Raw genomic sequence first — 24,711 nt, forward strand, 5'->3', positions numbered from 1 at the left:
CCCACCCTCCTGGGCCGGTTCCCCTGTGTGCCCGCCCCCACCCCCCCCCCCCCCCAGCCCCCGCAGCCAGCCACCTCCTTGGGGAGGAGAGACTGCCCCAGTCTGCAAGGAAGTGCTCGTTATCCCAGCGGGACAGGGCAACTCCCAGCCACGTCTCCAAGCCGGCCCGGTGCCCCCTCCTCTTGCCTCCACCGTCTGAACTGCCTGGGCCACAGACGTCTATGGTGGAGCCTCTAGGGCCAGATGTTATAGGGCCCAGCTAAAAATAACCAGGAGGGCCGGCCACCACCGGGAGTGGGGGTAGGGTGAGGGCATGTGCTGGGCGCCAACGCAGGATCCCAGCGACCTGGCCGAGTGTAGCTAAGAGCGTGGCAGACCGTGCACACTTCGGCTCCCCACTTCCAGCACCCACCCGGCCGGAGGGCCCCTCTTCCCTGAACATGTGGGAGGAAATGCCATTTTCCAGCCGCAGGAGGGGCAGCGGCCAAAGGAAGGTCATCTGGGCTCTGTGCTTCCTGCTGTTTCTTCTCGAAGCCGGCTCTGCCAAGAATCTCTGGAAACGGGCATTGCACACGAGGCTGGCCGAGAAGTCCCGCGTAAGTGCCTGGGGAAGAGAGGCGGGGAGGGGCTGGGCGACCCCCGGATGCTGTCTGTTTGGCAGGTGGTCCCTGCACACTCGCGCAGGGCAGCGTCTTGATCAGAGCACGCCAGGGTTGGGGGTGTGGGCAGGGAAGGAACTCACTGCCCTCAGAAGGCTCCTGGTCTGGAAGCAGACGAGCAGAGGGCACACGGGCAATGCGCAAGGGGGATTGGGACATGCTTTCGCTGACCACAGTGGAGTCCCCCTCACAGCACCCCTCTAAGACTCCAGGGACTGGAAACTGAGAGTTTTGTCTCAACAATCAATAACCAGATGTTTATAAAACATAATTAGACATTCATGGGGTTGTTTACTCATTTAGTAAACGGTGAGTGGAAACCGCTCCGGGCCAGGCACTGTGTGTGGTCCCGGGAGGACAAGATGAGGGCGACAGCTCCCACCCTCGAGGGCGACGTTGTCAGGTGGGGGCGGCAGTCGGGGGACACGCGGTGGTGATACGAGGGGACAGTGCAATGTAGCAAGTGGCAAGAAGCGTGGACCTTGGTGCCAGGGAGCCCGGGTTTGCTTCCAGCCTCTGCAGCTCACCAACTGTGTGACGTTGGGTGAGTTAATGACATCTCTGAGCACCAGTGATCTCATCTGAAAACGAAAGAGTGATGCATTCCTTTGGACAAATGTGTTGGGTCAGCGGTGTTGACGGGGCACCGTCCTAGGCTGTGGGCACACAGAGGGCAGGTCCCTGCTTTGGGGAGTTCACGATTGTGAGAGAGGCAGAGGGTAAGGAAGAGATAAGAGGAACATAGCGTGTTTGGTGACAAGGGCCAAGGAGGGAAATCGAGCAGGGAGGGGACCAGGAGAGTGAGTGGGGGCAGGAGAGTGGAAGTTGAGCGCCTCCCACGCAGGGGCGCGGAAGCATGGAGGGTCAAGGAGCAGGCTCTGGCGCTCTCAGGATGAAATGACTCACAACACATGCAACATTTAACACCTAGTGAGAGCTCAGTGCGCCTTGGTGATGTCATTAAGTCACTGGGAAATTGGCAGGGGCTTGCCTCCCCCGGTGGAATGTAGGCTCCCCAGGGTGGGGCCTGATTTTCTCTCATTCAGTACAGTGTTGGTGCCCTGCCCGCTGCCTGCCGGTAACTTGGCGCTCTGTCCATCCTTGGGAGTGAATTATGGGGAGATGCATTGGAAGCACAGAAGAATGAGTTTGGCTCCACCCAGGAAGAGTCAGGGAGGGTTTTCCAGGGTCGGGGACATTCAACACTGGGCTTTGAAAGATGAATAGGAGTTTTCCAGCTAGCTAAGTGGTAAAGGGGAACATTTAATGACTGCTGCCATGGTGAGATGCATGAAACCGTATTGAGGCTCATTGTGGCCTCCTGGATTCACGTTCTGCATGTGAGGCAGCCAGCCGCTGGGAGCGGAACAGAATCGTAGCAAGTGAAGTGGTGGTGGATGCTTGGAGAAGGGAGAGCTTGTATGAGACAGCGTAATCACGGAAGGCTTCCTGGAGGAGGCAAGATCCTGGCCAGATCTTGAAGAGCTATTAAGAATTAGGGGGAGGAAGGACATTCCTTGAAGAAGAGTCAATGTAGGCAGAGGTCTTGAAGCAAAAACAGTGTATCTGGGAGCCCCTGAGGGGGCAGTGCTCACCACAGGAGGGGGGACCCTGCTTGGGTTTGACACTCCCAGCCTCTTCTGCTGGCCTGGCAGGATGATTTCGTCTTCCAGGGTCGTTAGCACTTTGGTTCTGGGACCACAGAGGGATTTCCAATACATCGTCTAGTCTGATCCCCCCCTTTGTCCCAGCGTGTCATTGGAGCGGATTGCGTCATCTCTCTAGGAGGAAGGGGGAAGCAGGGTGGTCAGGATGATGTGCATGTGGGCCAGGGAGGGGGTCTTCAGAAACCAAATTGGTCCTAGCCACCGTTTGCCAGAATGTGAGTGCTTTGAGTCCGCCCCTCCCTGGATTGGAGCTCTCCCCTGTTATCAGCAGTAACCAGCATCCCCACCCGCCCAGTGCTGGGACACACGAGAGGTCTGTGCCAGAATCGGCCTTAGAGAAAGCGCCTGGGGAAGGATCCAGGCTGTTGACCTGTGGGCACCCGGCCCAGGGATTCATCTCGGTGGCATCTCTAATAAGCTGTGCAGCCTTGGGCCACTCACTGCCCCTCTCTGGTCATTACCTGGGAAACGAAGGGAAGAGACCAGAGGACTTCCAGGGCCCTTGGAAATGTCCAACAGGGAAATTCGGAATATAGGAAACAGCTCCGCTACACCGAGAAGCATGACCTTCCTACACAGCACCCACCCCCGCACCCCAGACTGAGGCAGGTCTGCAGCCTTGGGCGAGGCCCCCGGACGGCTGTGATTCATATGTCAACGGGAAGTAGGTGCTCCTTCTTAGGACTCTGTCAGTTGCTCGTGCTTGTGCTCCTTCTTACAATTCTGTCTGCTCTTGTGGTTATTAGTGTCTGGGCGTTGTCGTCACAGGGAGGTGGTGCGGCTAGTCCCTCCAGCCGTGGGCGAATCGGGCCCAGGGCCCTTCCTGAACCCTGTGTCCCTGTGACTGCCCAAGAACTTCGAGACACAGCAGAGAGGGAGGCACTGCTGCTGTCCCCAAGGAGGCCACTGCAGGGCTTGTAAGAAAGGGGTCTCCCCTCTCGGAGCCTCAGCGCCCCTTCTGCATCATGGGGAGCGGGGGCCTTGGCTGTGCCCTCCAGGGGAAAGGGGGCGGGAGCTTTCTGCCCCATGCCTGGCCCGGAACCCCCTTCTCTACGAGTGCGCTATTAAAAAGAAAACCAGACCAGATAAATGCACAGAACCAAATATTTGGTTCTCCAGGCTGGAGAAAACAAGCAGAAAGTTTGTAAATAGCCCGGTGACATTTTTGAGGTGGAGGGGGCTCAGTCCGCTCCCTGGAGCGGGCATTTGGGGCTTATCTTCCCTGGCACCTGGGGAAACGGCGCCTGCCCGAGCACTTGCTGGGCGTCAGCTCTCAGGAGCCTCTTGGCAAATCCCACCACGTGGGGCCCATGGCAGCCACCATGTCGTGGGCGGCCCAACGGTCTCTGCATGTCACTGTGGCTGAGTCTGTTTTGTCCCCTCGGTTGGACGTGGCTGGACAGTTCGCCCGCTGTCCCAGAGGGCCTGCCCGGTGGAGGGGCCACGAGGGGCTGCAGGGGCCAGGGGTGCCGTTCTGTGACCCCCCCATAGGACCCCTTCCCGCATGCAGGCAGCTCTGGGCCCCCAGGAGCCGGCTACCAGCCCCTGCCCACTGCGACCTGGCTTCCTCAGTCTCCCCAAACTGGTTCTCCTTTCCCTTGTTACTTCTGGGAGCTCCGGAACTCTCTATCACATCTCTAAGCTTTGCGAAGTTAGCAAGAGCGGGAGAGACAGGAGGCCTGGAGCTGTGCATACCTCCCGTCTGCTCTGGTCTTCAGAAGACTCCCTCTGTCCGGTGGGGGACTCGCCCAGCTGGCACACAGGACAGGCCAAGACGCTGGGGGGGTCACACCGTGGGAACACGCGGAACTGAAGGTCAGGCCCCAGCTCCCCCAGTCTGCCTCTGGGCACCAACAGAGCTGGCTGCTAGGGTTGTCACCAGCACTCCTGATGCTGGACAATTCCAGATGAGGTCATTGAGGCCCTGGTGGAGAGTGTTCTGGCTCGGGACTTTCCTTGCTCCTTGAAAGATGTGAGATCCCACCCCCACAGGACCCCGTCATCAGGACCTCTAGGATGCCCCCATTCAGAGGAGCAGGAGCTGCATGTGGGCCCTGGGGTGTTCCTGGCCAAGCCTCTGTGGCTCCTACCTGGGGGCAGAAGAGGGCATGTGGCATGCAGAAGTGAGACAACCCGCTGTAGGTTTGGCCGTGGCCTTATGTCTAGCACAGATCCTGGCACATCGTAGGCATCTAGAATCATTTTAGAAATGCGGCAGGGGTGGTGGTGGGGAGCTGGCTGGCTGGGTGGGTAGATGGAAGGAAAGAGGAACTGGATAGTGTGATTTCGGGGGTGACCTTGGGCAGATCACTTTCTCCTCTCTTGGACCCGGCCTCCCCATCTGAGGTTCCCGTCCTGGAATGAACCCCAGGTGGAAGTAGGCAAGGGAAGAGGCATCCAGGCCGTGTGTGGTGATGACCTGGGCGAGTGCGTGCAAGAGTGTGTGAGTGTCTGAGCGGCACTGTGGGCCAGGACCGCCCAGGCTGGAAACAGCCCGGCGGTCTAGAAGCTCCGAGTGAGGAAACAAAATATGACTTCTCCATGCAGTGGAATGTTACAAAAACATTACGTTAACGCTATATTAACACCAGTGACAGGACAGATAAGCCCTGAATACGTAGGCTGAGTGAAAGAAGCCAGTCATGGGAGGCCAGGTCCTGTACGATCGCTCTGTACAAAATGTCCAGAAGAGGCAAATTTATAGGGACAGACCGATTAGGGGGCGGTGGGCCGGGGACAGGGAATGGGGAGGAACTGCTTGGTGAGAATGGGGTTTCTGTTCGGGGCATGGAAGCGTTTCAGAAATAGATGCTCTGGTTGCCTGATAATTGTGAATTAGTACCACTGAATCGTCGAAAAGGGTTAAAGTGGCAAACTTTATATCATATATATATTCGGCCACAATAATTTTAAAGAAAGGGGACAGTGGGAACCCAAGGTACAACATGGTAAGGATTCTGAAGTCCCACGGGATCCACGTGGTCCGGGCACTGGACGGTCGTCCCCTCCGTCCCCAGTACCCCGGGCAGGCGTTTCCAGCGCTCGCTCCTGGCCCCCACCAGACCCCAGTCGTAGCTGGTCTTAACTTCACGCTCTTCTCCGGGGGCCGTTCCCTTAAATGTTTTCCTATCATGCCGACCTCTGCAAAGCATTTAGTTCCATTACTATTACCTGCATGACTGCTGTTTTATTGTGGATTTAGTTTTCATTAACAACTTTTATTTGCTTTATCTGTGTGCGGTCTGGTTTAGGGTTTGTCACTTGTTCTGGAACTGAGCCACGTGAAGGCAGGGACATCTTCTAGTTCAGCTCAGAGCCAGCCCAGTGCCTGGCATGTAGTAGGCCTGGGAATGGTGAATGTACCATGAATGAATGAATAAATTACGTTAAAACCTTCCGGAACAGGATAGGTGGGGATGGAAATTTCCAGAAGACTTCCTGTGCACGGCAGTGTGCGTGGATGCCAGTTTGCTCTCGTCATGCACCGAGAGGGGTTGTCCCTGGTGTGAGATCCGGGGTTTTGAGGACCTCCCTGAGGAAGTCCCCTTAGCGGTGCACCCAGTTCCGCTCCCCGAGCCCAGCTCTGAGGTCACAGGGTGTCAGGAAATGGCATTCATCAAGGCACACTGAACTCGAAGCCTCTGTTCCAGGGAGAGGCATATTTTTAGAACTTTGACGTCCGAATTCCAGAGGAAGAGCAAGTAATGCTTGCAGGAAAATTGGCTTTCTTCCGGCGCCAATCAAATCAGTCCTGGGGTGCACTTTTGTTGGTCTGGCTGTTAAGTCACTGAAACATTCCGAAGAAGGGTAGAGCTTGCCCCGGAACGGAGAGGGTCGAGAGCACCGAGGAGGGATGCGGGGAACGGGGACAGCATCGGGGACCGGATTCTTTCTCCTGAAATGGCGGTGGCGTGCGGTTGTTTCCTCATTATAAAAACAGTGTTTACTGTAAAAGAAGTTCAGACAATACAAAAAGTCATAACCACGCAACAAAGATCTACATTTTTCCTCCAAGACATAAGCTCCGTTGACATTCTGGCATGGGTGCACCTAGACTTTTCCACGAAACAATGACACTCAGACATTTTTTTCTTGATGGTATTTATTCCTATTGTAGAAAACGTTTTATTGAGGTGAAACTCCCATAATGTGAAATTAACTGTTTTAAAGCGTGCAGTTGCGTGACGTTCTGCGCCTGCCGCTTCCGTCTCGTGCCTGAGCATTTCCATTACCCTGAAAGGAAGCCGGGTCTCCGCTAACAGGGGCTCCCCCTTCCCCTCTGCCCCGGTCGCTGGCAGCTGCCGGTCTGCTCTCCAGCTCTGGATTCCCCTGTCTGGACGGTGTGTGGAAATGCCACCCCACACTCTCTGGAATTTGTGTCCGGCTTGTTGCTACTGTTTTCTACCTTGTAGTTTTCACTGAACGGCATATGTCGATAGTTCCATATGTTGACCTGGTGGCTCTGTGTCTTCTCTTCAAAGGCTTCTGTGGTGTTCCACGGTGCAGATAGGCAATGATTCCTTTATCCAGACTTCTTTGGTTGCCTCCCTAGAAGCCAGACTTGGACTTGAAGAATCGGGTTTTCCACTGCAAGAGTCCACACCCGGAGTTTCCTTAACCTACTTCCTGAGGGTATTGGCAGCAGAATGGCTTGGCAGACCCACAGAGGTCTCCAGAACGATCTCCCTGAAGAGTAAAAAAACATAGCCACTCGGTGGGAAACCTTCAGGGAGTCATTTTTATCCAAGTAAGGCATACAGAACTGGAGAGTTCTGGTCTACGTCGTGCTGTAAATATGTGTTCAGCAGCTATTTGGAAATGGACTTGGGATACGCTCCCTTAGCAGGAATGAAAATCAGAGATGGAAATTATGGTCACGCTGGGATTTTCATGAAGAATGCCGTCAGTCTGGGGTGAGCTGCCTCATCTGTCTGAGGGACTTGACATGCCATTATTTTATTTTCCGCTGAGTGGTCACGGAGGGCAGGGCTGATGGGGCTGCAGAGGGTGAGGGCCGGGATGATTTCTTTCTAGAATGCATCTCTGGGGGCTGGGGGACAGTTCTCTGACTGCGTCCTGAGCTGGGGCTGGCCCACGGGCGGGGCAGGTGGTGGGGGCATGGGAGGGGGGACGCCCCTGAGATGACCAACCAGGAGGGAACTCACAGGCAAGGGTGGGAAGTTGCTCCCTGCGTAGGACAGACCCAGGTGCGAATCCCGCCCCTGCACTCGCCCGCTGGGTGGCCTCGGGCAAGTGTCTGTCATGTTTCGGTGCCTCCATTTCCTCATCTGTCAAGTGCATTCAGAACAGCAGCGGCCTTGCAGCGTGTGGGAGGTCTCCGGGAAATTGAGGATGGGAGCTCACAGCTCGGCGTCCGCACACAGCCGGAGCCCCATAGATGCTACCTGCTCTGCTGTCCTTATGGATCAGGCCGCCCAGGTCCCGAGCCTGGCGCCTCCCGGTGTGGTGGCCGTGTGCCTCAGTCCCCCCACCTGCACAATGGGGACAGTGATCGTAACTATGGAGCGGGGGTGGACGCCGCTTCAGGGCATCCTTGGCACTGGGCATGGCTGTGTCCACATGCCCCCATCCTTTAGGGACTCTGCCAGTTGTCTGCCCTCGTCTGACAAAGATAGGACAATGCTGCCAAGTGCCGCATGGCGTTGTTGCTTGAGCGTCTCCTGGAGGTGCGTCTTTGGTCCCCAGCTAGATCCAGACTCTTCTGGGGCAGGGACAAGCTTTTCATTTGTGTAGCATCTGCCCCAGCCTCAGACCTAAACCATCCTGTGAGTGATGGAGGGCAGGGGGAGGCAGGCAGGAAGGAAGACCCGGGGATGCGAAGACCAAAGCTACCAGGAGCTGGCAGACCCCTGGCTGGGGGGCAGGAGGCTTTCAGGGCCACCAGGTCGACCACAGGAAAAGCAAACAGAATTCCAGCAGACCGGTGTTGCCGGTGGCACAGGTGTGAGCTCCTGGCCTCCTGCCACAGACACCCGCAGCAGGGGAGATATGTGTGCCCGTTTTGCAGATGAGGGAAACCAAGGCTCAGATACATCAGTGGTTTTCCTGTAGGATCCCAGAGCTGCAGGGTTCAAACCCAGACTTGTATAAGAGACCACCTCACACTGGTCACAGTGGCTAAAATTAACAACTTGGGAAATGACAGGTGTTGGAGAGGATGCAGAGAAAGGGGAGTCCACACTGTCGGGGGGAATGCAAGCTGGTGCGGCCACACTGGAAGACAGTGGGGGGTCCTCAAAAGTTGACAATAGAGCTACCCCACAACCCGGCAATCGCACTACTGGGTATTGAGCCGAAGGATACAAACACGGTGATCCGAAGGGGCACCAGCACCCCGATGTTTATAGCAGCAGTGTCCACAGTAGCCAAACTATGGAAAGAGCCCAGGTGTCCATCAGCACACAAGTGGATGAAGATGTAGGATAAAGACGACAGAATATTACTCAGCCATCAAAAAGACTGAAATCTTGCCATTTGCAATGACGCAGATGGAACCAGAGGCTATTACTTATAAGCAAAATAAGTCAATCAGAGAAAGACAAATACCATAGTATTTTACTTAAAGGTGGAATTTAAGAAACAAAACACGAATATAGGGAAAGGGAGGGGAAAAGTACAATAAGACGAAAACGGGACAACAAATTGAGGGGCTCTTAACTCTGGAATCAAACAGGGCTGCTGGAGGGGAAGTGGCTGGGGGGGGCAGCAACTGGGTGACAGACAGGAGGGCACGTGACGGAGTGAGCACGGGGGCTGGACGCAATGGGGGAATCACTAAACTCCCTCTGAAACTCATAGTCCACTATATGTTAACTCAATCGAATTAAAAAATTTAACCGCCCCCAAGCCCCCAAACAAGTCCAGACTTGTGTAGTTCTTAAGCTCGAGTTAGATCGCAGCTGAACTCAGCCTGTGCTGTTATGAGGCTGTGAGCCCCACCCCTCTTGGTACACCCAAAAGTCAGATGCTCCTCTGTTCTTGCCCCAAAGGAAGGGGAGGCAGCTGGAGTCAGTTCTGAGTGCAGGGAACAGTGTGTGGAAGGTCACAAGGCCAAGAGGAGGAAGGGGCCTGAGCAGACCTTCAGTCATCAAGGCCCTCGATTCTAGATTCATAGCTGATATGCTATGAATCTTGGGCTTCGGGACAGAGGAGTGGACTCCTTAGGCTCATGACTCTGCTCAGCCTGAGGCCTGGGGCAGACCTTTCATTCTGCAGGCTCCAGTGTATGTGGGTAGTCATTGGACCTCCCCCGCTGGCCTCACGTGACCAGAGGAGGGTGTCAGTGCTTGGGAAGAGGTGTCTGTTGCATGGATCTGATACAAGGCATGGCTCCCGGGCAGTGAAGGCTGCCCGGACAGCAATGCCCACCACACAGCACCGCTGTGCCTGCAGATTGGTCAGTCCCAACACAGAAGCCCTTGGAGGGAGGCCTGGGGAACCACTGGCAAGTGGCAGACCTCATTTTGGGCAACCGTCATCATTCATTCAATCACCACAGATCTGTGCTGAGTGCCTACTCTGTTCCAGGCCCTGCTGTGGGTACCAGGGACACAGGTGGGAACAAAACCCAGGGGGAGCTACAGGCAGTGCAGGGGGACAGCATGTGTCAGTTAGAGACCTGGGGGAAGTGAGGGCTGAGCCACGCCGGCATCTAAGGCAGGAGACATAGCCTGTGCAAAGGCCCAGGGGCAGGACTGTTCCCGGGACCTCAGAGAGGCCAAGACAGCTGATGGAATGAGCAAGAGAGGGGGGTGAGCCTGGGAAGTGGAGGGGCTGAGGGGAGGGAAGCCAGCCAACTCCATCTGACCTTTAACCCTTTGTCCTCCCCCAAGCTGGGACACCCAGGGGTGTGTGGGGTGGGTGTTGGTGATCTATTTATCTCTCTGATAAAGTCAGTTCTTTCTCAGAACTCTGGGAAACATGCTTTTAAAGGATCCTTTTGAGCATTACCTTGTGTGACATGAAATATTTTCCCGAACAGTTAATCCTTTAATCTGGGCCCCTCGGTGAAATCAGTTCTTTATCACCCACAACCATCTGTTGTTTGGGCCACCCCACAAATAACTTGGGAGATTTGACTTTTAAGGCGCTTATCTCTTTTGTTCTCTCCAAATTCTGGGAGACCTGAGGTTTGAATTTCCCTGGGAGAGGAGCACTAGGGCACAGCTCAGATCCATCTCTGTACCCCCGCCCCCAGCGTGGGCCTCCTAATGTTCCCTGACCAGGAAGCCAGACCGGGAGGTGCAGCACGCAGGCGACAGTCTCATTTATGATCTGAAGGTTGCAATGAGGTCTGTAAATGAGGCCTCGTTCACAATCAGGCCGGGCAGAAAATCCCACCGGGTTCCTCCCGACCACATGCACCCCGGCCTCGTCACCCTCCCAAGGAGGCCCGGGCAGCTGTCACGTTCTATTAGGATGAAAATGGTCGGGCCCCAACATGGGTCCAATTTTGTTAATCCCGGAAAAAAAAAAAAAGAACTAAGAGCCGATGGCTTGCAAGCTTGCAGCTTGAAAATTACTCATGATACGGGAATTACAGGGCCTGGGCTGAGCAGGGGCTGGCGAAAAGGCTGAGCCGGTTTGAAAATCTATGCTGTGGTCTCCGTGATCTCCTTTTTGTTTTGGGGAAGAACCACCAATTTCCTGAAGTCTTCATTTCCTTAGGAGCCAAATGTTGAGCCCCCTAGGAGGTAGTTTGAAAACCCCCTGGTCCTTCGTTCGCACCAATACCAAGATGCGCCTCGTCGTGTAAGAGTCCTCGGTGACCTGCGCCCCCTGCAGGGAACGAGGAGCAGCGCATGGGCTTGGCCGCCACCGTAGCAGTACAGGTCAAGGGAAGAACGTGGACCCATGTTTGACCTTCCTCTTTTTACTCCCTTGAGGTCAGAGTGCATATGCCGCTTTGTTCCTTGCTCTTTTTTTTTTTTTTTTTAAACTAACAAGTGTTTTTCTTGTCATCAAAAATGCTTCAGAAGTACTTCTCTTGGATTTAAAATTTTTTTTAAAAATTTTTGATGGCCTTCTTTAAATTGAAAAAAAGAGTGTGTGCATGGCCAGAAGAATATTGAAGCAGGCAATGAGAAATCCTCCTTGGCTTCAAAACCGAATGCTCCTCTCTAAAGGCCATCTGTGATAACGGTGTCTTGTGTATCCTTGTGTATCCTTCCAAAAATGTTTTAGGCAAACCCTATACATATTGCATGAGTGTGCAGATGCTTATTTTAGAGCACCGTTAGGTGTGTAGCATACAAACTGTTCTGCACGCTAATACTCCACACCCACCACCGTATCTTGCTAATCTTTCAAAGCAGGGTAAGGGCGCAGGGTTCCAGTCTGCAGACAAGCTTCCCTTACTTGGATGGGAGGTAGGAATCTGAAATCCAGATGCATTTGCAGGGGAGCAGGGACAAGGGGTAGATGGGGATTCGGATGACAGGAGTGGTGAGGAGGTGAGGCAGGCCGGGGTGTTTTCTCCCAGGGAACCTCTTCTATCCGTGTCTGTGTGTTTGTGTGTAGGGATGTGTATGTAAGACCTGCCGTCCACACAGCCCACTTTCAAATGCGGAAGCAGAACAGTGTGCCGGGCATGGACGGCATCTGGTGTCTGAGGGACCCAGTGTGGGTAGCCTGGTGTGACAGAGCCCCCCCCCCACCTCGCCTCCAAAATGCTAATTTTATTGCTCACGTGCCCATGTTTCCTACATGTTAAGTACTGTACGATTTTTAACTTTTTATTGAACAAATACTGGAAAGTGGGCAAATCTCCTGTCCTCCAGCTTCCCACAAGGTGAACATACCGTGTAGCCAGCGCCCAGATCCCGAAGCAGAACAGGGCCTGTCCCCAGAGACCAGAGGTTCCACCTGGGGCCCCTGTGCTGACTTCTCACACCAGACACCCTGTGTGCCTGTGTTTGAACACAAAGTTAAATGGAGTCACACTGTGTGTTCTCTTTTGAGCTGGCGTTTTTTTAATGTGCGAGGTTCATCCCAGTGGTGTGTCTGTGTGATCTGGAAATTCTCAGAGCTCGCGAACGCATGGGGATCGCCGATCTGCAGAGAGACCCGCGTGTGCACGTGTCCAGGTGTGTGTGCGTACCCAGACCCGCGCACACGCACACACGAGCGTGCGCGTCCGCCCGCGGCTGACCGCGCTCTCCCCCCGCAGGCCGAGGAGGCGACCGGGCCCCGGCAGCCCCGCGCCGACCGCTGCCCGCCGCCACCGCGCTCGCTGCCCCCCCGGCGCCTGCCAGGCGCGCGCTGCCAGGCCGACTCCGAGTGCCCGCGGCACCGGCGCTGCTGCTACAACGGCTGTGCCTACGCCTGCCTGGAGGCCGTGCCGCCCCCGCCAGGTAGGCGCCCGGGGGACGCGGAGGGGAAGGGGGACGCGCGCGCGCGGGGAGGGGGCGGAGCCGGCCCCCCCAACACCTACCGGCCCGCCACCGCCGCGGGGAGACGCCCCCTCCGGGGAAGATGCCCCCTCCTGAGAAGATGGGGGCGATTTCTCATTCAAAAAAGAATCCAGGTCTCCGGCTTTTCTCCCTGGACCGCCTTCCCTGGGCCACCCTCCGCGGGGACCCCAGGTGCCCCAAGAGGGCAGTGGGTCCTCCAGTCTCCGGCATCCTCCCCTGCCCTGGCCCTACCACGCCCACTTCCCTGGCGATCCTGGCCCCGGGGGTATTGGAGGTGGAGCCCTGGGACCTCAGCAGTCCGGATGCGGTGTGCCCCCGAGGGGAAGGGGGGATGCAGGCTCCTGGGTTCAAGTTCACTGGCCAGCTGGTCACCGCCCAGAAGTCCCCCCAGCTGTAAAACGGGACTGAAATGAGAACGTGCAGCTCCTGGAGGGCTCTGAACGGTGGCTGGTTTGGCAGGGAGCAGATCAGCGGTCAGCAGTCTGTTGAGTCTTAGTGGTGATGTCTTTGGGAGAAACAGCCCACAAAGACTCATTCATCTTTGAAGGGAAGGAGTTTGGGATCCCTCCTGGGGAGGTTTGGGAAGGGTGGGAGGAGAGCCTGTGGGATACTGAGGAGCAGGTGGGCGGTGCATTGCCCAGGGGAAACAAAAGGTACCCCTAAGTGAGTTGGATGGGTGCAGTGAAGTCTCCTCCCTCTCTGTTCTGCATCCAGCTGAACCTTCAGATGATAGCAGCCTGCTCAGACCACTCCTCTCAGGGAGAGGGCTCTCCGGTGTGGTGGGCTAGATTGCCTGCCGGAGGCCACTTGAGAAGGCAGGCCCAACCCCTCCTCCCAAGGCTGAAGCAGGAACACCAGCCACCGCACTTTGTTTTCTTTGGGATGAGGTCACAGCGGTGACAAGGTAGTCAACACCCTCGGTAATGCTCGTAATTACAGTCTACCCTGCTTGGCCAGAGAGAGGCAGGGCCAGGAAGGCTTCTACAGGGCCCTTTATTAAAAAAAGACAACGTGGCACCCCCTTCTGATGGAGGAAACACATAAAGGTACTGCCCTCTGGGTGGGTAAGTCAAAAAAGGTTCCCCTTCCTTTGGCCTGTGATAGTGACCAAGGATTCTAGCCTTACTTACCACCGATGCCAGGAGCTGTAGAGCAGTGCACGAACTATGCAACTGTTCATGACATTTCCAATAACCTTTCTCTACATCATCTCATTTAATGCTCACACAGCCCTATGGTAGGGAGAGGCTGTTATCAGGCTTATTTTACAGCTGAAGACACAGAAACTCAGAGAAGCTGAGTTGCTGGCCCAAGATCACAGGCAAAGCTGGTATTTCTCCAGAACTGTGGAGAAGTGTCCAGTGCTTTATGCCCTGACTGCAGGGACGTGGGGTTCTGCTCTCGCATCCGGCCCATAGATGGGCGTCCCTCACTGCCTTGGAACCTCGTTCCCCGAGACACCTGCACAGCTCACTTCCTCACTGGCTTCAGATTTGGTCCAGAGGGGGTCGCTTTTTCAGGCAAGATTCCCCTCTCTAAATGGCAAACCCTCCTATAGCTGTTCCTTACCCTCCTCTCCCTGCCTAATTTCTCTTTATAGCACAATCTAGAACACTGGGCTTTGTTTGTTCATTGGCTGTTCTCCCCACTTGCCGGTCGGCCCCCATAAGGCAGGGTTTGGTCTATTTCATTCACTCTTGGATGCCCACCATCTAACTGGTCTCTGGGCACCTGAAAAGTACTCAATGAATATTGAACGAATCAATGAATCACTGGCCAGGGAGAAGATTCCCGCTGTTTGTTAGAGTAAGAATTATAATAGTAACATCGAACACAGGATTTCTCACCTGCGGCACTCTGGACATCTGGGGTTGGATAATTCTAGTTTGGGGTATGGTGGGGGCTGACCTGGGTGCTGCGGGATGTAGAGCAGCACCCCTGGACCTCCCCCCGCTACGAGATGTCATTAGTACCCCCACTCCCACTGTGACAACCAGAAGTATCTCTAGACTTGCTGTATGTTCTCTGAGGACAAGATCACCCCAAATTGAGAACCACTGATCTAACATGAGCCAGTGACCTGAAATGCACCAGGCCCGGTTGGAAGCAGCTGACACACTTCATTGCAATCTTTAGGTCGGTTCCCTCCAACGGAGATCTTGGAAGTAAGAACGGTGGTGCAGAGAGTTCATTTTCTAGGTGATCCCAGGAAGTTCTATGGAGGCCCAAAGAGGGGAGACCCTGCGCCTCCAGGCCTTTAGGGGTCTGCAGGTTAAGGCAAGACCACGACCAAGTTTCAGTTTCTAAAAATGCAGCAAACTGCGTATATGTATCTCCTGCTACTTAGGAGCCTTTGACAAAGAAAGGAATACAAATAAGAAATAGTAATACAGTTTCCTATTTGGTAAAAATAGCATCGAAAACATTTTGTATCACCTGGTCCGAGGTAGTAAGAAGGAGGAGGGAAGGAACAGGAGACTGGAAGTCAGCCTGCGGAGACTCCTCCGGTCAGCCCTCCAGTTACCAGTTGCCACCTGCTCGTTTGCTCTTCTGTTCCAGTTTGCCCGCTGTGAGCAACTGTCTTAAGATCATCTGTGCTCTTTTATTTTTTTTTTTAAGATTTTATTTATTCATTTGACAGAGATCACAAGTAGGCAGAGAGGCAGGCAGAGAGAGAGGAAGGGAAGCAGGCTGCCTGCTGAGCAGAGAGCCCGATCCCAGGACCCTGGAATCATGACCCGAGCCGAAGGCAGAGGCCCTAACCCACAGAGCCACCCAGGCGCCCCCCATCTGTGCTCTTTTAAACAAAAGGTTAACCAGCATTTTTACCAATATCCACCTATGTGCCTTCAAAGATGCTAGACAGCACATCAACCTCTTTATTTTTGTCATATTTTGGAGTCCAACAAAAGCAGAAGTCATAAATTAATGTGATCCCAGACCAATTTATTTGATCTACATAATGCATAAAAATTTGGGGGGATAGGGGCAGGAGCAGAGGGAGAGGGAAAGAAAAAATCCCAAGTGGGCTCCATACTTAGGATGGAGCCTGATGTGGGGCTTGATCTCACCTCCCTGAGATCATGACCTGAGCCAAAATCATGAGTTAGACACTTAACTAAGCTACCCAGATGCCTCTATGGTGCATAACATTTTTAAAAAATTAATTGCCGGGGCGCCTGGGTGGCTCAGTGGGTTAAGCCGCTGCCTTCGGCTCAGGTCATGATCTCAGAGTCCTGGGATCGAGTCCCGCATCGGGCTCTCTGCTCAGCGGAGAGCCTGTTTCCCTCTCTCTCTCTCTCTCTCTGCCTGCCTCTCCATCTACTTGTGATTTCTCTCTGTCAAATAAATAAATAAAATCTTAATAAATAAATAAAAAATAAAAAAATAATTGCCAACACTTAAAAACCAGGAGTTTACATTTTTTCAAAAATCCCCGAAGTTAAAAAACAAAACAAAACAAAAACCAAACCCATAGGCTCTAGGAACACAGGGGAGTCCTGGCCAAAGCTGACCAGCAGCTGCCCCACTGAGGCAGTTTACCATGGTCCTACCTGACCTGCTTTTCCTCTGTGTGTTACCTACCTGCTCCCTGGAAGCATTTGGGCTCTCGACCCCTGCTTTGGGATTTTGAACACTTTACAATCTACCATGTGGGTTGCTCTTCTTGTTAAAAAATATATTGGCCACAGAGCAGCCTATGCTGTGATGATGAAAAGGAGCCAAGAGTCCAATCTATCAGGCATTTACTCCTCTCTTGGGTAACAGGCCAGCATAAACGCAACCATTCCTGTCATCCAGGCACCCAGGTTCCTTCCATCTTGTTGCTCTGCATGATGGAAGTGGCTCCCCAGCTGGAGGAAGAGGGAGAGCCAGAGGGAGGAGAGCAAACAGGCATCCATGCCTGGGCAACACAGGAAGTTGTGTCATCACTTTGGCCCATATCCCATTGGCTGGAATTCAGCCATGTGGCCATACCTAGCTGCAAGGAAGGCTGGGAAATGTAGTCTCCAGCTTGGCCACCCAGTGCCTCAAGGAACCTCAAAGTTCTGCTACTGAAAGGCAGCGCAGGGCTCAAAGGTCATGCTCACTGGGAAAGTCCCGCATCGGGCTTTCTGCTCAGCAGGGAGCCTGTTTCCCTCTCTCTCTCTCTCTCTCTCTCTGCCTGCCTCTCCATCTACTTGTGATTTCTCTCTGTCAAATAAATAAATAAAATCTTTAAAAAAAAAAAAAAAGGCAGCGCAAATACGTGGTAGGCAGCCTCTGTGTTCTTCATGAGGTGTAGGCTCCCCAAATCCCAGAGCTGGGACATTTCTCGACTGTCAGACGGGGGCCCGGCAGGGGGAGGGCTCCATTTAAGCATGTATTATTTCGTTAGTTTTAGACTGGCTGGTGCAGCCGAAACCTCGATGGCTTGGCGGCAACGGCTGGCTTCTGGATGGCCCTGAGGAGGTGCTGCAAGGTACGTGCCGGGTGAAGCCCAACCTGACGTCTGAGCCAGGGCCCTGCTTCTCAGGCTGCCTCTCCTCCAGCAGGCTGTCTGCTCTCAGATAGCCCAATACATAGAAGGGTGGCGGCTGCCGGTGGGCCCAGTGCTCTGAAGCCCCTGAACAGTAGAGGGCTTGACGCGCCCTGCAAATGGGGCCTCCTGCTCCCCCCACCACACAGGGTGCAGATGTGAGAGGCAGGGGGTTGGGGTTGGTTTTCAGTTCCCCGAAATCATCATAAGGCGTTCCCTGTTCCCCGAGGATGAGGCCTTCTCCGGGTGGGTGGAGAGCAGGCTGGTGGCCCCGGGGGCCTAGAGAACTGGAGGGCACGAGTGTGACCTTGTACTTGTGTGGACTGGGCTCTCCCTGTGACCCTGCACACATCCGTGGGCACGACTGCCCCAGGGTGTGCGGTTGTATGTGCACCTGTGTGGCTGTTCAGGGCTGTGTGAATGTTTGTGCATCAGCGTGCGTGAAAATGTGTGTGCCTGTAGGTGTGAGTGTGCATCTAAGAGCCATGGTGTGCAAATGTGTGCACATCAGAAGTTGTGTAGGAATGCACGTGTATACCAGTGGCTGTAAGTGTGAGCTTGTGCACCTGTTCGGGAATCATGTGTACAGGCCAGGACTTGTGTGAGGGAGCGTGTGCATATCTGTGAGTGTGTGTGTGTGTGTGTGTGTGTTGGGCTTTTGTGCGTGAACACATGTGACTATAAGCATGAGCATGTGTGTAGGTGAACATGTATGTAGCTCATGGCACACAAGGGCATTTGGGATCACGTGACTTTGCATGGCCCCTGTGTGTGCATGTGTGTGTGCAAACACACTGCTGTGAGTGAGACTTGAGGCATGGCCTAGAAGGTGGGGTGCAGAGGGGAGGCAGGCCCTCTAGTTCATGACCTCCACCTGACACCTGGCCACGTGTCTGTCCCCCAGCCGAGGCCTGCAGCACCACGGAGGATGGGGCAGAACCCCTCCTCTGCCCCTCAGGCTACGAGTGCCACATCCTGAGCCCTGGGGATGCGGCCGAGGGCATCCCCAACCGCGGGCAGTGTGTCAAGCAGCGCCGGCAGGCAGGTGAGTGTGGGCGCCCAAGCCTTGCTCCTGGCCCCTGCCCCCTCTTCCTAGAACACCCCACATGGGACCCCTGTCCCAGAGACAACCACCAGTGCTCCCCGAAGCCTGGCCAAGAGCTCCTCCTGCCCTCCTGCTTCTGTGCTTCTCCCTTTGTCTTCCATCCTTCCCCTCCCTGCCTGCGTGGGACACAGGTCTTTGAGCCCTGCCACCTAACTGGAATCAGTGCCTTTGAACCTTGAGCCTCAGTATTCTCGTCTGTGAAATGGGGCCACTGTGCACCCTTACGGGAATTCATTTAAATCATAGTGTAAAGCCTTCAGAGCAGAGCCAAGGAGAATTAGGTGATCAGGGAACATTGGATATTTAATATCCATCTGATCAGCTATCTTTTAAATTGTCTGAGAACCCTTGACTTCCCAGGGTCTCCGCAGGAGCGTTCGGTGTGACTTCAGTCATCTCAGTCCCTGGAGGTGGATAGTAAATAGCAAAGCGATCAGGGAGGGGCAGGAATGGCACTGCTTTAGTGGACGTGAGTTTTCCCAAGCAGGCCCAGGACCAGGAGCACGGACGGCTGGTGATACTTCGCTAAAGCCCTCCGAGCCTTAGGCAGGGCGTAAGGTCCCCAGGACTTGGAAGAAATGCGGGACAAGCGAAGAATCTGGAATTACAGGGAAGTGTGAGTTGGCCTTGTCACAGTTGAGCTCCTGGGATTCTGAGCCCAGACTCAGGGCCCAGCCCCCGCCTCTACATCTCTCTGCCCTGAGGGGCTGGAACCCTCGGTCTACACCGAGGCCCAAAGAACACAACAGGGCACGTGATCTGCCTGAGCATTTCTTTTCCTCACTGGAGAATGGTATTTCCCGCAAGTGTTTCAAAAGGATGCATTTCGGGGCACCTGGGTGGCTCAGTCGGTTAAGCGTCCTACTCTTGGTTTCGGCCCAGGTTGTGATCCCTGGGTGGTGAGATCGAGCCCTGCATCAGGCTCTGTGCTAGGTGTGGAGCCTGCCTGGGATTCTCTCTCTCCCTCTGCCCCTTCCCCACCACTTGAGCTCTCTCCCTCTCTGTCTGTCTGTCTCTTTCTCTCTCTCTGCCCACAGTAGGCATCTTGGTGGTTTCTCTTACGTTCCACCTGCTGTTTGGGGAACACGAGTGTGTTCTCTACCCAGGCAGCCTGGGCTCTGGTGGTCCCTTGGCCCCTCACTGCTGTGTATGGCAAATAGCCTAACCTTCTGGGGCTTCGTTTTTCTTACCTATAAAGTGGGCTCATAATAGGCCACTTCATGCTGTCATCTGTCTTTCAGAAGAGGAACTTGCCAACAGTGTGCACAGCTCACCAGAAGCCGGGGGGGGGGGGGGCTCGTTTCTGAGCCTGTCCGTGGGATGTAGAGTCTGTGGGTGGGTGTGGGTCTGTGTTCTCCCCTGCTCCAGGAATGTTCGGAGCCTTGCAGATGGAAATGTAAACAAAATTCCTCCTAGCCTTGCTCCCAGGGGCATCAGGGAGCAGCAACTGTTGGTAATTATATGGGAATTTGGACATGTCTTGATTTCCAACAACTTCTCTTGGAACACAGCCTTGGGGAGGAACAGGGCACTTGTCCCAGGCTAACCAGAAAGAAGCCTTTTATTTAAGTCTTATCATTTCAAACTACATATTTGAAATAATTTCAGACTTCAGGCTGCCTGGGTGGCTCCGTCAGTAAAGCATCTGCCTTCGACTCAGGTCATGATCCCGGGGTCCCAGGATCGAGTCCCACATTGGGCTCTCTGCTCAGCGGGGAACCTCCTTCTCCCTCTCCCTCTGCTGTTCCTCCTGCTTGTGCACATGTGCTCTCTCTCTCTCTCTGTCAAATAAATAAATAAAAATCTTAAAAAATATATTTTGTTTAAAGCAATAATTCCAGACTTCAGAAAAGAGGCAAGAATAGTACCTTGAACCCTCCACCCCAATGGCCCATCAGTTGTTAAAAAATCCGGTCACATTCACTTTACCGTCCTCTCTCGCTCTTCCTCCCGCCAGTCCCCGCTGTGTCTCCATATACATTGGTGTATTTATTTGGGGGGCTGTTTGAGAATAAGTTGCAGATCTCATGCCCACCTCTAGGACGCCAGTCTCTTCCGAGAGCCAGTGTCTAGAGGGTGCCAGGGACCATTTGGGTTTTATGGTACATCAGCTTGGAACCAGCATTTGAGGGGTTCACATCTTTCCCAAGAGGAAAATGCACGTCGACACAGGCAGTAAATCCGCCTCTTTGGAGAGCAGAGCCCAGGGAGTCAGTGCATTTCTCTGAGTGAGTTTGAGGTCACTTAGAGGCAACACGTCCCGTGTCCCCCCGGCTTGCCTCTGACCGAGCAGCTTGGCCAGTGCTGCGTGCAAAGGACAGAGAATCGTGTTGCCTTGAGCAGGGAAGATCTGCTTTGTTAAAATGACCTGTGATCGTGTTTGGTAACGTGGAGGCGTGAGGGGGGTGTCAGACGCTTAACCATCTGAGCCACCCAGGCGCCCCATGAGTTGCTAATTTTGTGCCCATTTCCAGGTGAGCAATCTGAGGTCCAGAGAGGATTAGGGAAGCAGTGCAATGAGATAGCTACTCATTACTTTGTCCAATGCAGTGAGGACATTCAAAACCCCTTTGAACAGACTCAGAAAAGTACCATGTGTTCCCCATGTGTATTACATAGCTTGTAATCACACTTGCTGAATGATATATTGAAATTTGGCTTCCAATTCATCTTTTTTTTTTTAAAGATTTAATTTATTTATTTGACAGATGGAGATCCCAAGTAGATAGAGAGGCAGGCAGAGAGGTGTGGGGGGAAGCAGGCTCCCCACCGAGCAGAGAGCCCGACGTGGGGCTCGATCCCCGGACCGTGGGATCACGACCCGAGCCGAAGGCAGAGGTCGTAACTGAGCCCCGCAGATGCCCGTGGCCCCGGATGTACATTTGTGCAGTTCTGGTATGTGCGCACAGAGAGGAGGGTTCAGGTCTCACGCCTGCCTCTGCGTCCCATCCGCCGTGACAGCACACGTCACGCAGCCTCTGGACCCTCTGTGGGCACCTGGGAGGGAATGAGAGTGAAAACACAAGGAATTCCTCGATCTTATTATGAAATGGTTTTGGCCACACGAACTCACTGGAAGGAGCTTAATCCTCTCCTGTGTTTTCCAGATGGGCGAGTCCTCCGACACAAATTTTACAAAGAATACCCAGGTAAGAGAAGAAAAACCACTCTTCTTTGCAGCAGTCACTAAAAGGAATGGTAAGGATTTCTTGGGGTGAAAAAAAAAAAATAGAATCCCATCGCCTGTTTGGAGAGCTACAGTTAGAAGCGGCTCTGAAGGGAAATGCCCGGACTCTTCCCAGTTGCTTTTATGCCATCAGAGGGCCCTTTGGTGGGGGGAAGCCACGATGCTTCTGGTGTGGAAATCTGTCCTCCATCCGGAGAAGCCCTCCAGGTGGCGTCTGACATAGGCGGGAGCCTTTCTAGGCTGCAGCCTGGGACAGAGGCTGCAGGTTAGGGATGTCCCACTGGGGACAAAATGAGAACTAGGATTGGGGAATAAAGTAGAAGCCCCGTTGCCTGATATGAACAGACGAGGTGGGAGCTGAAGAGGGACTCATAGAAGAAAAAAAGGCTTTGCTAAATGTTAGAACTTGGGACCAGATATGCTTAAGTCCTTCTACTTTCATTCAGGGGATTGAAAATACAGCTGACGCTACCCGTCTGTGTACTCATTCCTTGATCCGTCCATCCATCTTCAGTCTTCCATCCATCCATCCATCCTTCCATCCATCATATCGTTATTAAGAACTTACAGCACATATTTATCAAGTGTTAACCTTTCTTCTGTGCTGGGAGTTGGGACTACATTTGTGATCCTGGTGGACGCAGTCGCCGCCATCATGCAGCTCATGTCAATCAGGAAATACAGACATGAAGAGCCTCCAAGTACTTATTTAGTAATAATAGTGATTAGGGTGATGGAGGTCACATACAGGACACCATAAAAAGGACCCCTTAGTCTTGAATGTCAAGGGAGGCTTCCCAAGGAGGAGATATTTAAGCTCAGCCCAGAGAGTAAGAAACAGTGGGCAGAGGAACAGCCAGTGTGAGAATCCTAGGGTTGGAAGTAACTTGGCCGTTACTGTAGCTGGTGTGTAGTGAGCAAGTGGGGGATGGCAGTAGACTGGACCAGAAACGCAGCAGGACCGCCCTGCACCGGAGGTGTGGCTGCGCTGAGGGGCGGGGGGAGGCTGCAAGTGGGGATTCGGGGACCACGTTTGGAGAAGAGGGGACAGGGCCAGGGCACCTGGTATTTGAACTCTGTTGGGGCTGTGGCTGGTGAGCCATGAGCACTGGAGCAGCAGAAGATTCGACTGCCCTGACGCAACCCTGGTCTTTTTGCAGAGGGAGATTCTAAGAATGTGGCGGAGCCTGGGAAAGGACCCCAGAGGCACTTTTCATAAGGCAGCGGTGCCGGTAAGTGGGAGGAGTGGTGGCCAATGGCCAGGGAAGGGTTTGCCCAGCCAGGTGTCCTGGGAGCTTTAATCACCAAGTTGACTATGAGAGCGGAGACTAGGGCTTCCCCTGGGGTAGAATTTAAAAACTCTCTTACAATATGGCAGTAAACGTAGGAGAACGTGGTGTATAGCCGGAAGTGTACATTTCTCTCCCATCCGGACCTAAATCCAAACACTAGACCGGGTTGCACCTTTCCTTTCCTTGTCTTAATGCGTCCATGAACAGCAGATGAGTCCTCCATTGTCCCCTGAAGTCCATCCCTCCTTCGCTCCCTCGGTCACCTGATACTCTCGAGTGCCAAGCACTGCTCCTAGGGGCTTCCCTCCTGGCGGGAGGCTAGAGAAGGCAGCAAGGAAATCAGGCCGCAGTAAGTGTTGTGAGGGAACCGGATGGGGCGTGAGGAAGAGTAGGTTGGGGAAGGACCATATGGAGGTCACGTTCGAGCCAAGATCTGCAAGGAGAAGCAGCTGCCTTGGGGAGACCCGGGGAGCAGGTGTCCGTGCAGAAGAAGCCAGGAGAGCGGAAGTCCCCGGGGCGGGAGAGACCTTGGCTTCGAGGAGCCACAGGGAGGCCACTGGGGTAGGCACAGAATGATGGTGGTGAGGCTGTCACCAGAGGGGGACCCCAGGGAAGGCACAAGCCCTGCTCTCAGATGCTCTCCAGCGTGAGATGCGTGCCTGTGGGTGCCAAGGACTGGAAGCATCTTTGCCAGTAATACCCAACCCCGTGAAGTCCAAATGTCTTCACACAGCCAACAAAGGCCCTTGAAAGCAGCTGATTTCCCCAGAATGTCCTTGAAAGGCAAACATTGGGTTTCAGATTCCAGAATATTCCGGCGTGAGTCCTCTGGGAAAGTCTTGAGCCCTTGAGGATGGGTGCCAACGTGTCTATTACCTGCTGATGACAGGACCGGTCCTTGGAGTGGGTCTGACCCACCGAGGACGGCGAGCTGCCACGGGGAAGCGCTGGGGACAGCACGGGAGAGCAGGCCACGCGAGGCGGCTTGTGGCGGCGGCGTCTGGGAGCAGCCAGCCCGCCCTAGCTGGGCTTAAATTCTTGACCCACCACATGTGACCTTCAGCAAATGCCTTCAACTTTTCCCGTCCCGCTTTCCTTATCTATGTAATGGGAATGATGGGGAGCGATATGTAAGGAACTAAACAGGACGGTCCCCAGAGAGACGGAAAGTAAGTTAAGAATTCAGTCTTAGGGAAAGCGGCATCTGACTGATGTATGTGGCGGGTGACAAGGAAGTAGATGACGCGGACTGTCCCCCCGTGTTCTGCCCCAGCAGTGGCTCACGTCCCTTCCTCCTCTGCTTCTCTTCCAGCCAGTTGCGAGAACATTCCTCCATTCTTCTGCTAAGTCTTGGAAACATTTGGATAAAACATGATTTGACCCCCGGAGGCTATGCCCAGCTTGACAGAGCGTGATCCCCCCTGGCTGGGGGACTTGGTGGGAGCCCCTTCCCAGCCCTGGGTCCCTGACTTGTCATCCTGAAGATATAGCACACCTAGCAGTCCCATTCGGCCTGACCCCACCGCAGGAAGAGATCACTGCCCTCGGGAGCTGCACGGAGCTCCTTTGTCAGAGTTCATCCTCCCCGTTACCACACGTTTCTTCCAGATTTGGCTCTGGGAGGCGCGTACCTATCCCAACTGTGCTCAAAATAAATCGCTCCTTATAAAATGGAAAGGAACTTGGCTACTCAGGTGGGATTCATGGTTTTAATTCCCCAAGATCTTAAATTGCAGGTGCCCAAGCCCTCGAACCCTGGGGGTGGGTGGGGGAGGGGGACCCTGGGATGAGGTGTCTGCGCAGCTTTCCTTCTGGAACCTTGGAATGTCCAGCCGTGTGCGCGCCACTC

The 24,711-nt window shown here is 54.1% G+C and overlaps 1 protein-coding gene across 1 annotated transcript; it reads left to right on the top strand.

The window, feature by feature from the left end:
* Positions 1 to 72: 72 nt before the first annotated feature.
* WFDC1 (WAP four-disulfide core domain 1) lies at positions 73 to 24,539 on the top strand. The gene is made up of 7 exons (XM_045076376.1): positions 73 to 596; positions 12,516 to 12,699; positions 17,138 to 17,221; positions 18,183 to 18,323; positions 21,491 to 21,532; positions 22,731 to 22,802; positions 24,175 to 24,539. The coding sequence occupies exons 1-6, from the start codon at positions 441 to 443 to the stop codon at positions 22,787 to 22,789; spliced, it is 666 nt and encodes a 221-aa protein (XP_044932311.1). The 5' UTR covers positions 73 to 440; the 3' UTR covers positions 22,790 to 22,802; positions 24,175 to 24,539.
* The last annotated feature ends 172 nt before the right edge of the window (positions 24,540 to 24,711 follow it).

The sequence above is a fragment of the Mustela putorius genome, unplaced genomic scaffold (genome assembly GCF_011764305.1).
Source record: "Mustela putorius furo isolate JIRA1106 unplaced genomic scaffold, ASM1176430v1.1 tig00000174_pilon_pilon_pilon, whole genome shotgun sequence".
NCBI classification, from domain to species: domain Eukaryota; kingdom Metazoa; phylum Chordata; class Mammalia; order Carnivora; family Mustelidae; genus Mustela; species Mustela putorius.

What these genes read in the sequence shown, in the direction of transcription:
- WFDC1 (XM_045076376.1), top strand. Translation starts at nt 441, where the DNA reads ATGTGGGAGGAAATGCCATTTTCCAGCCGCAGGAGGGGCAGCGGCCAA. An exon ending in GGCTGGCCGAGAAGTCCCGC is followed by an intron (nt 597 to 12,515) that starts GTAAGTGCCTGG and finishes CTCCCCCCGCAG; the next exon opens with GCCGAGGAGGCGACCGGGCC. An exon ending in GGCCGTGCCGCCCCCGCCAG is followed by an intron (nt 12,700 to 17,137) that starts GTAGGCGCCCGG and finishes TTATTTCGTTAG; the next exon opens with TTTTAGACTGGCTGGTGCAG.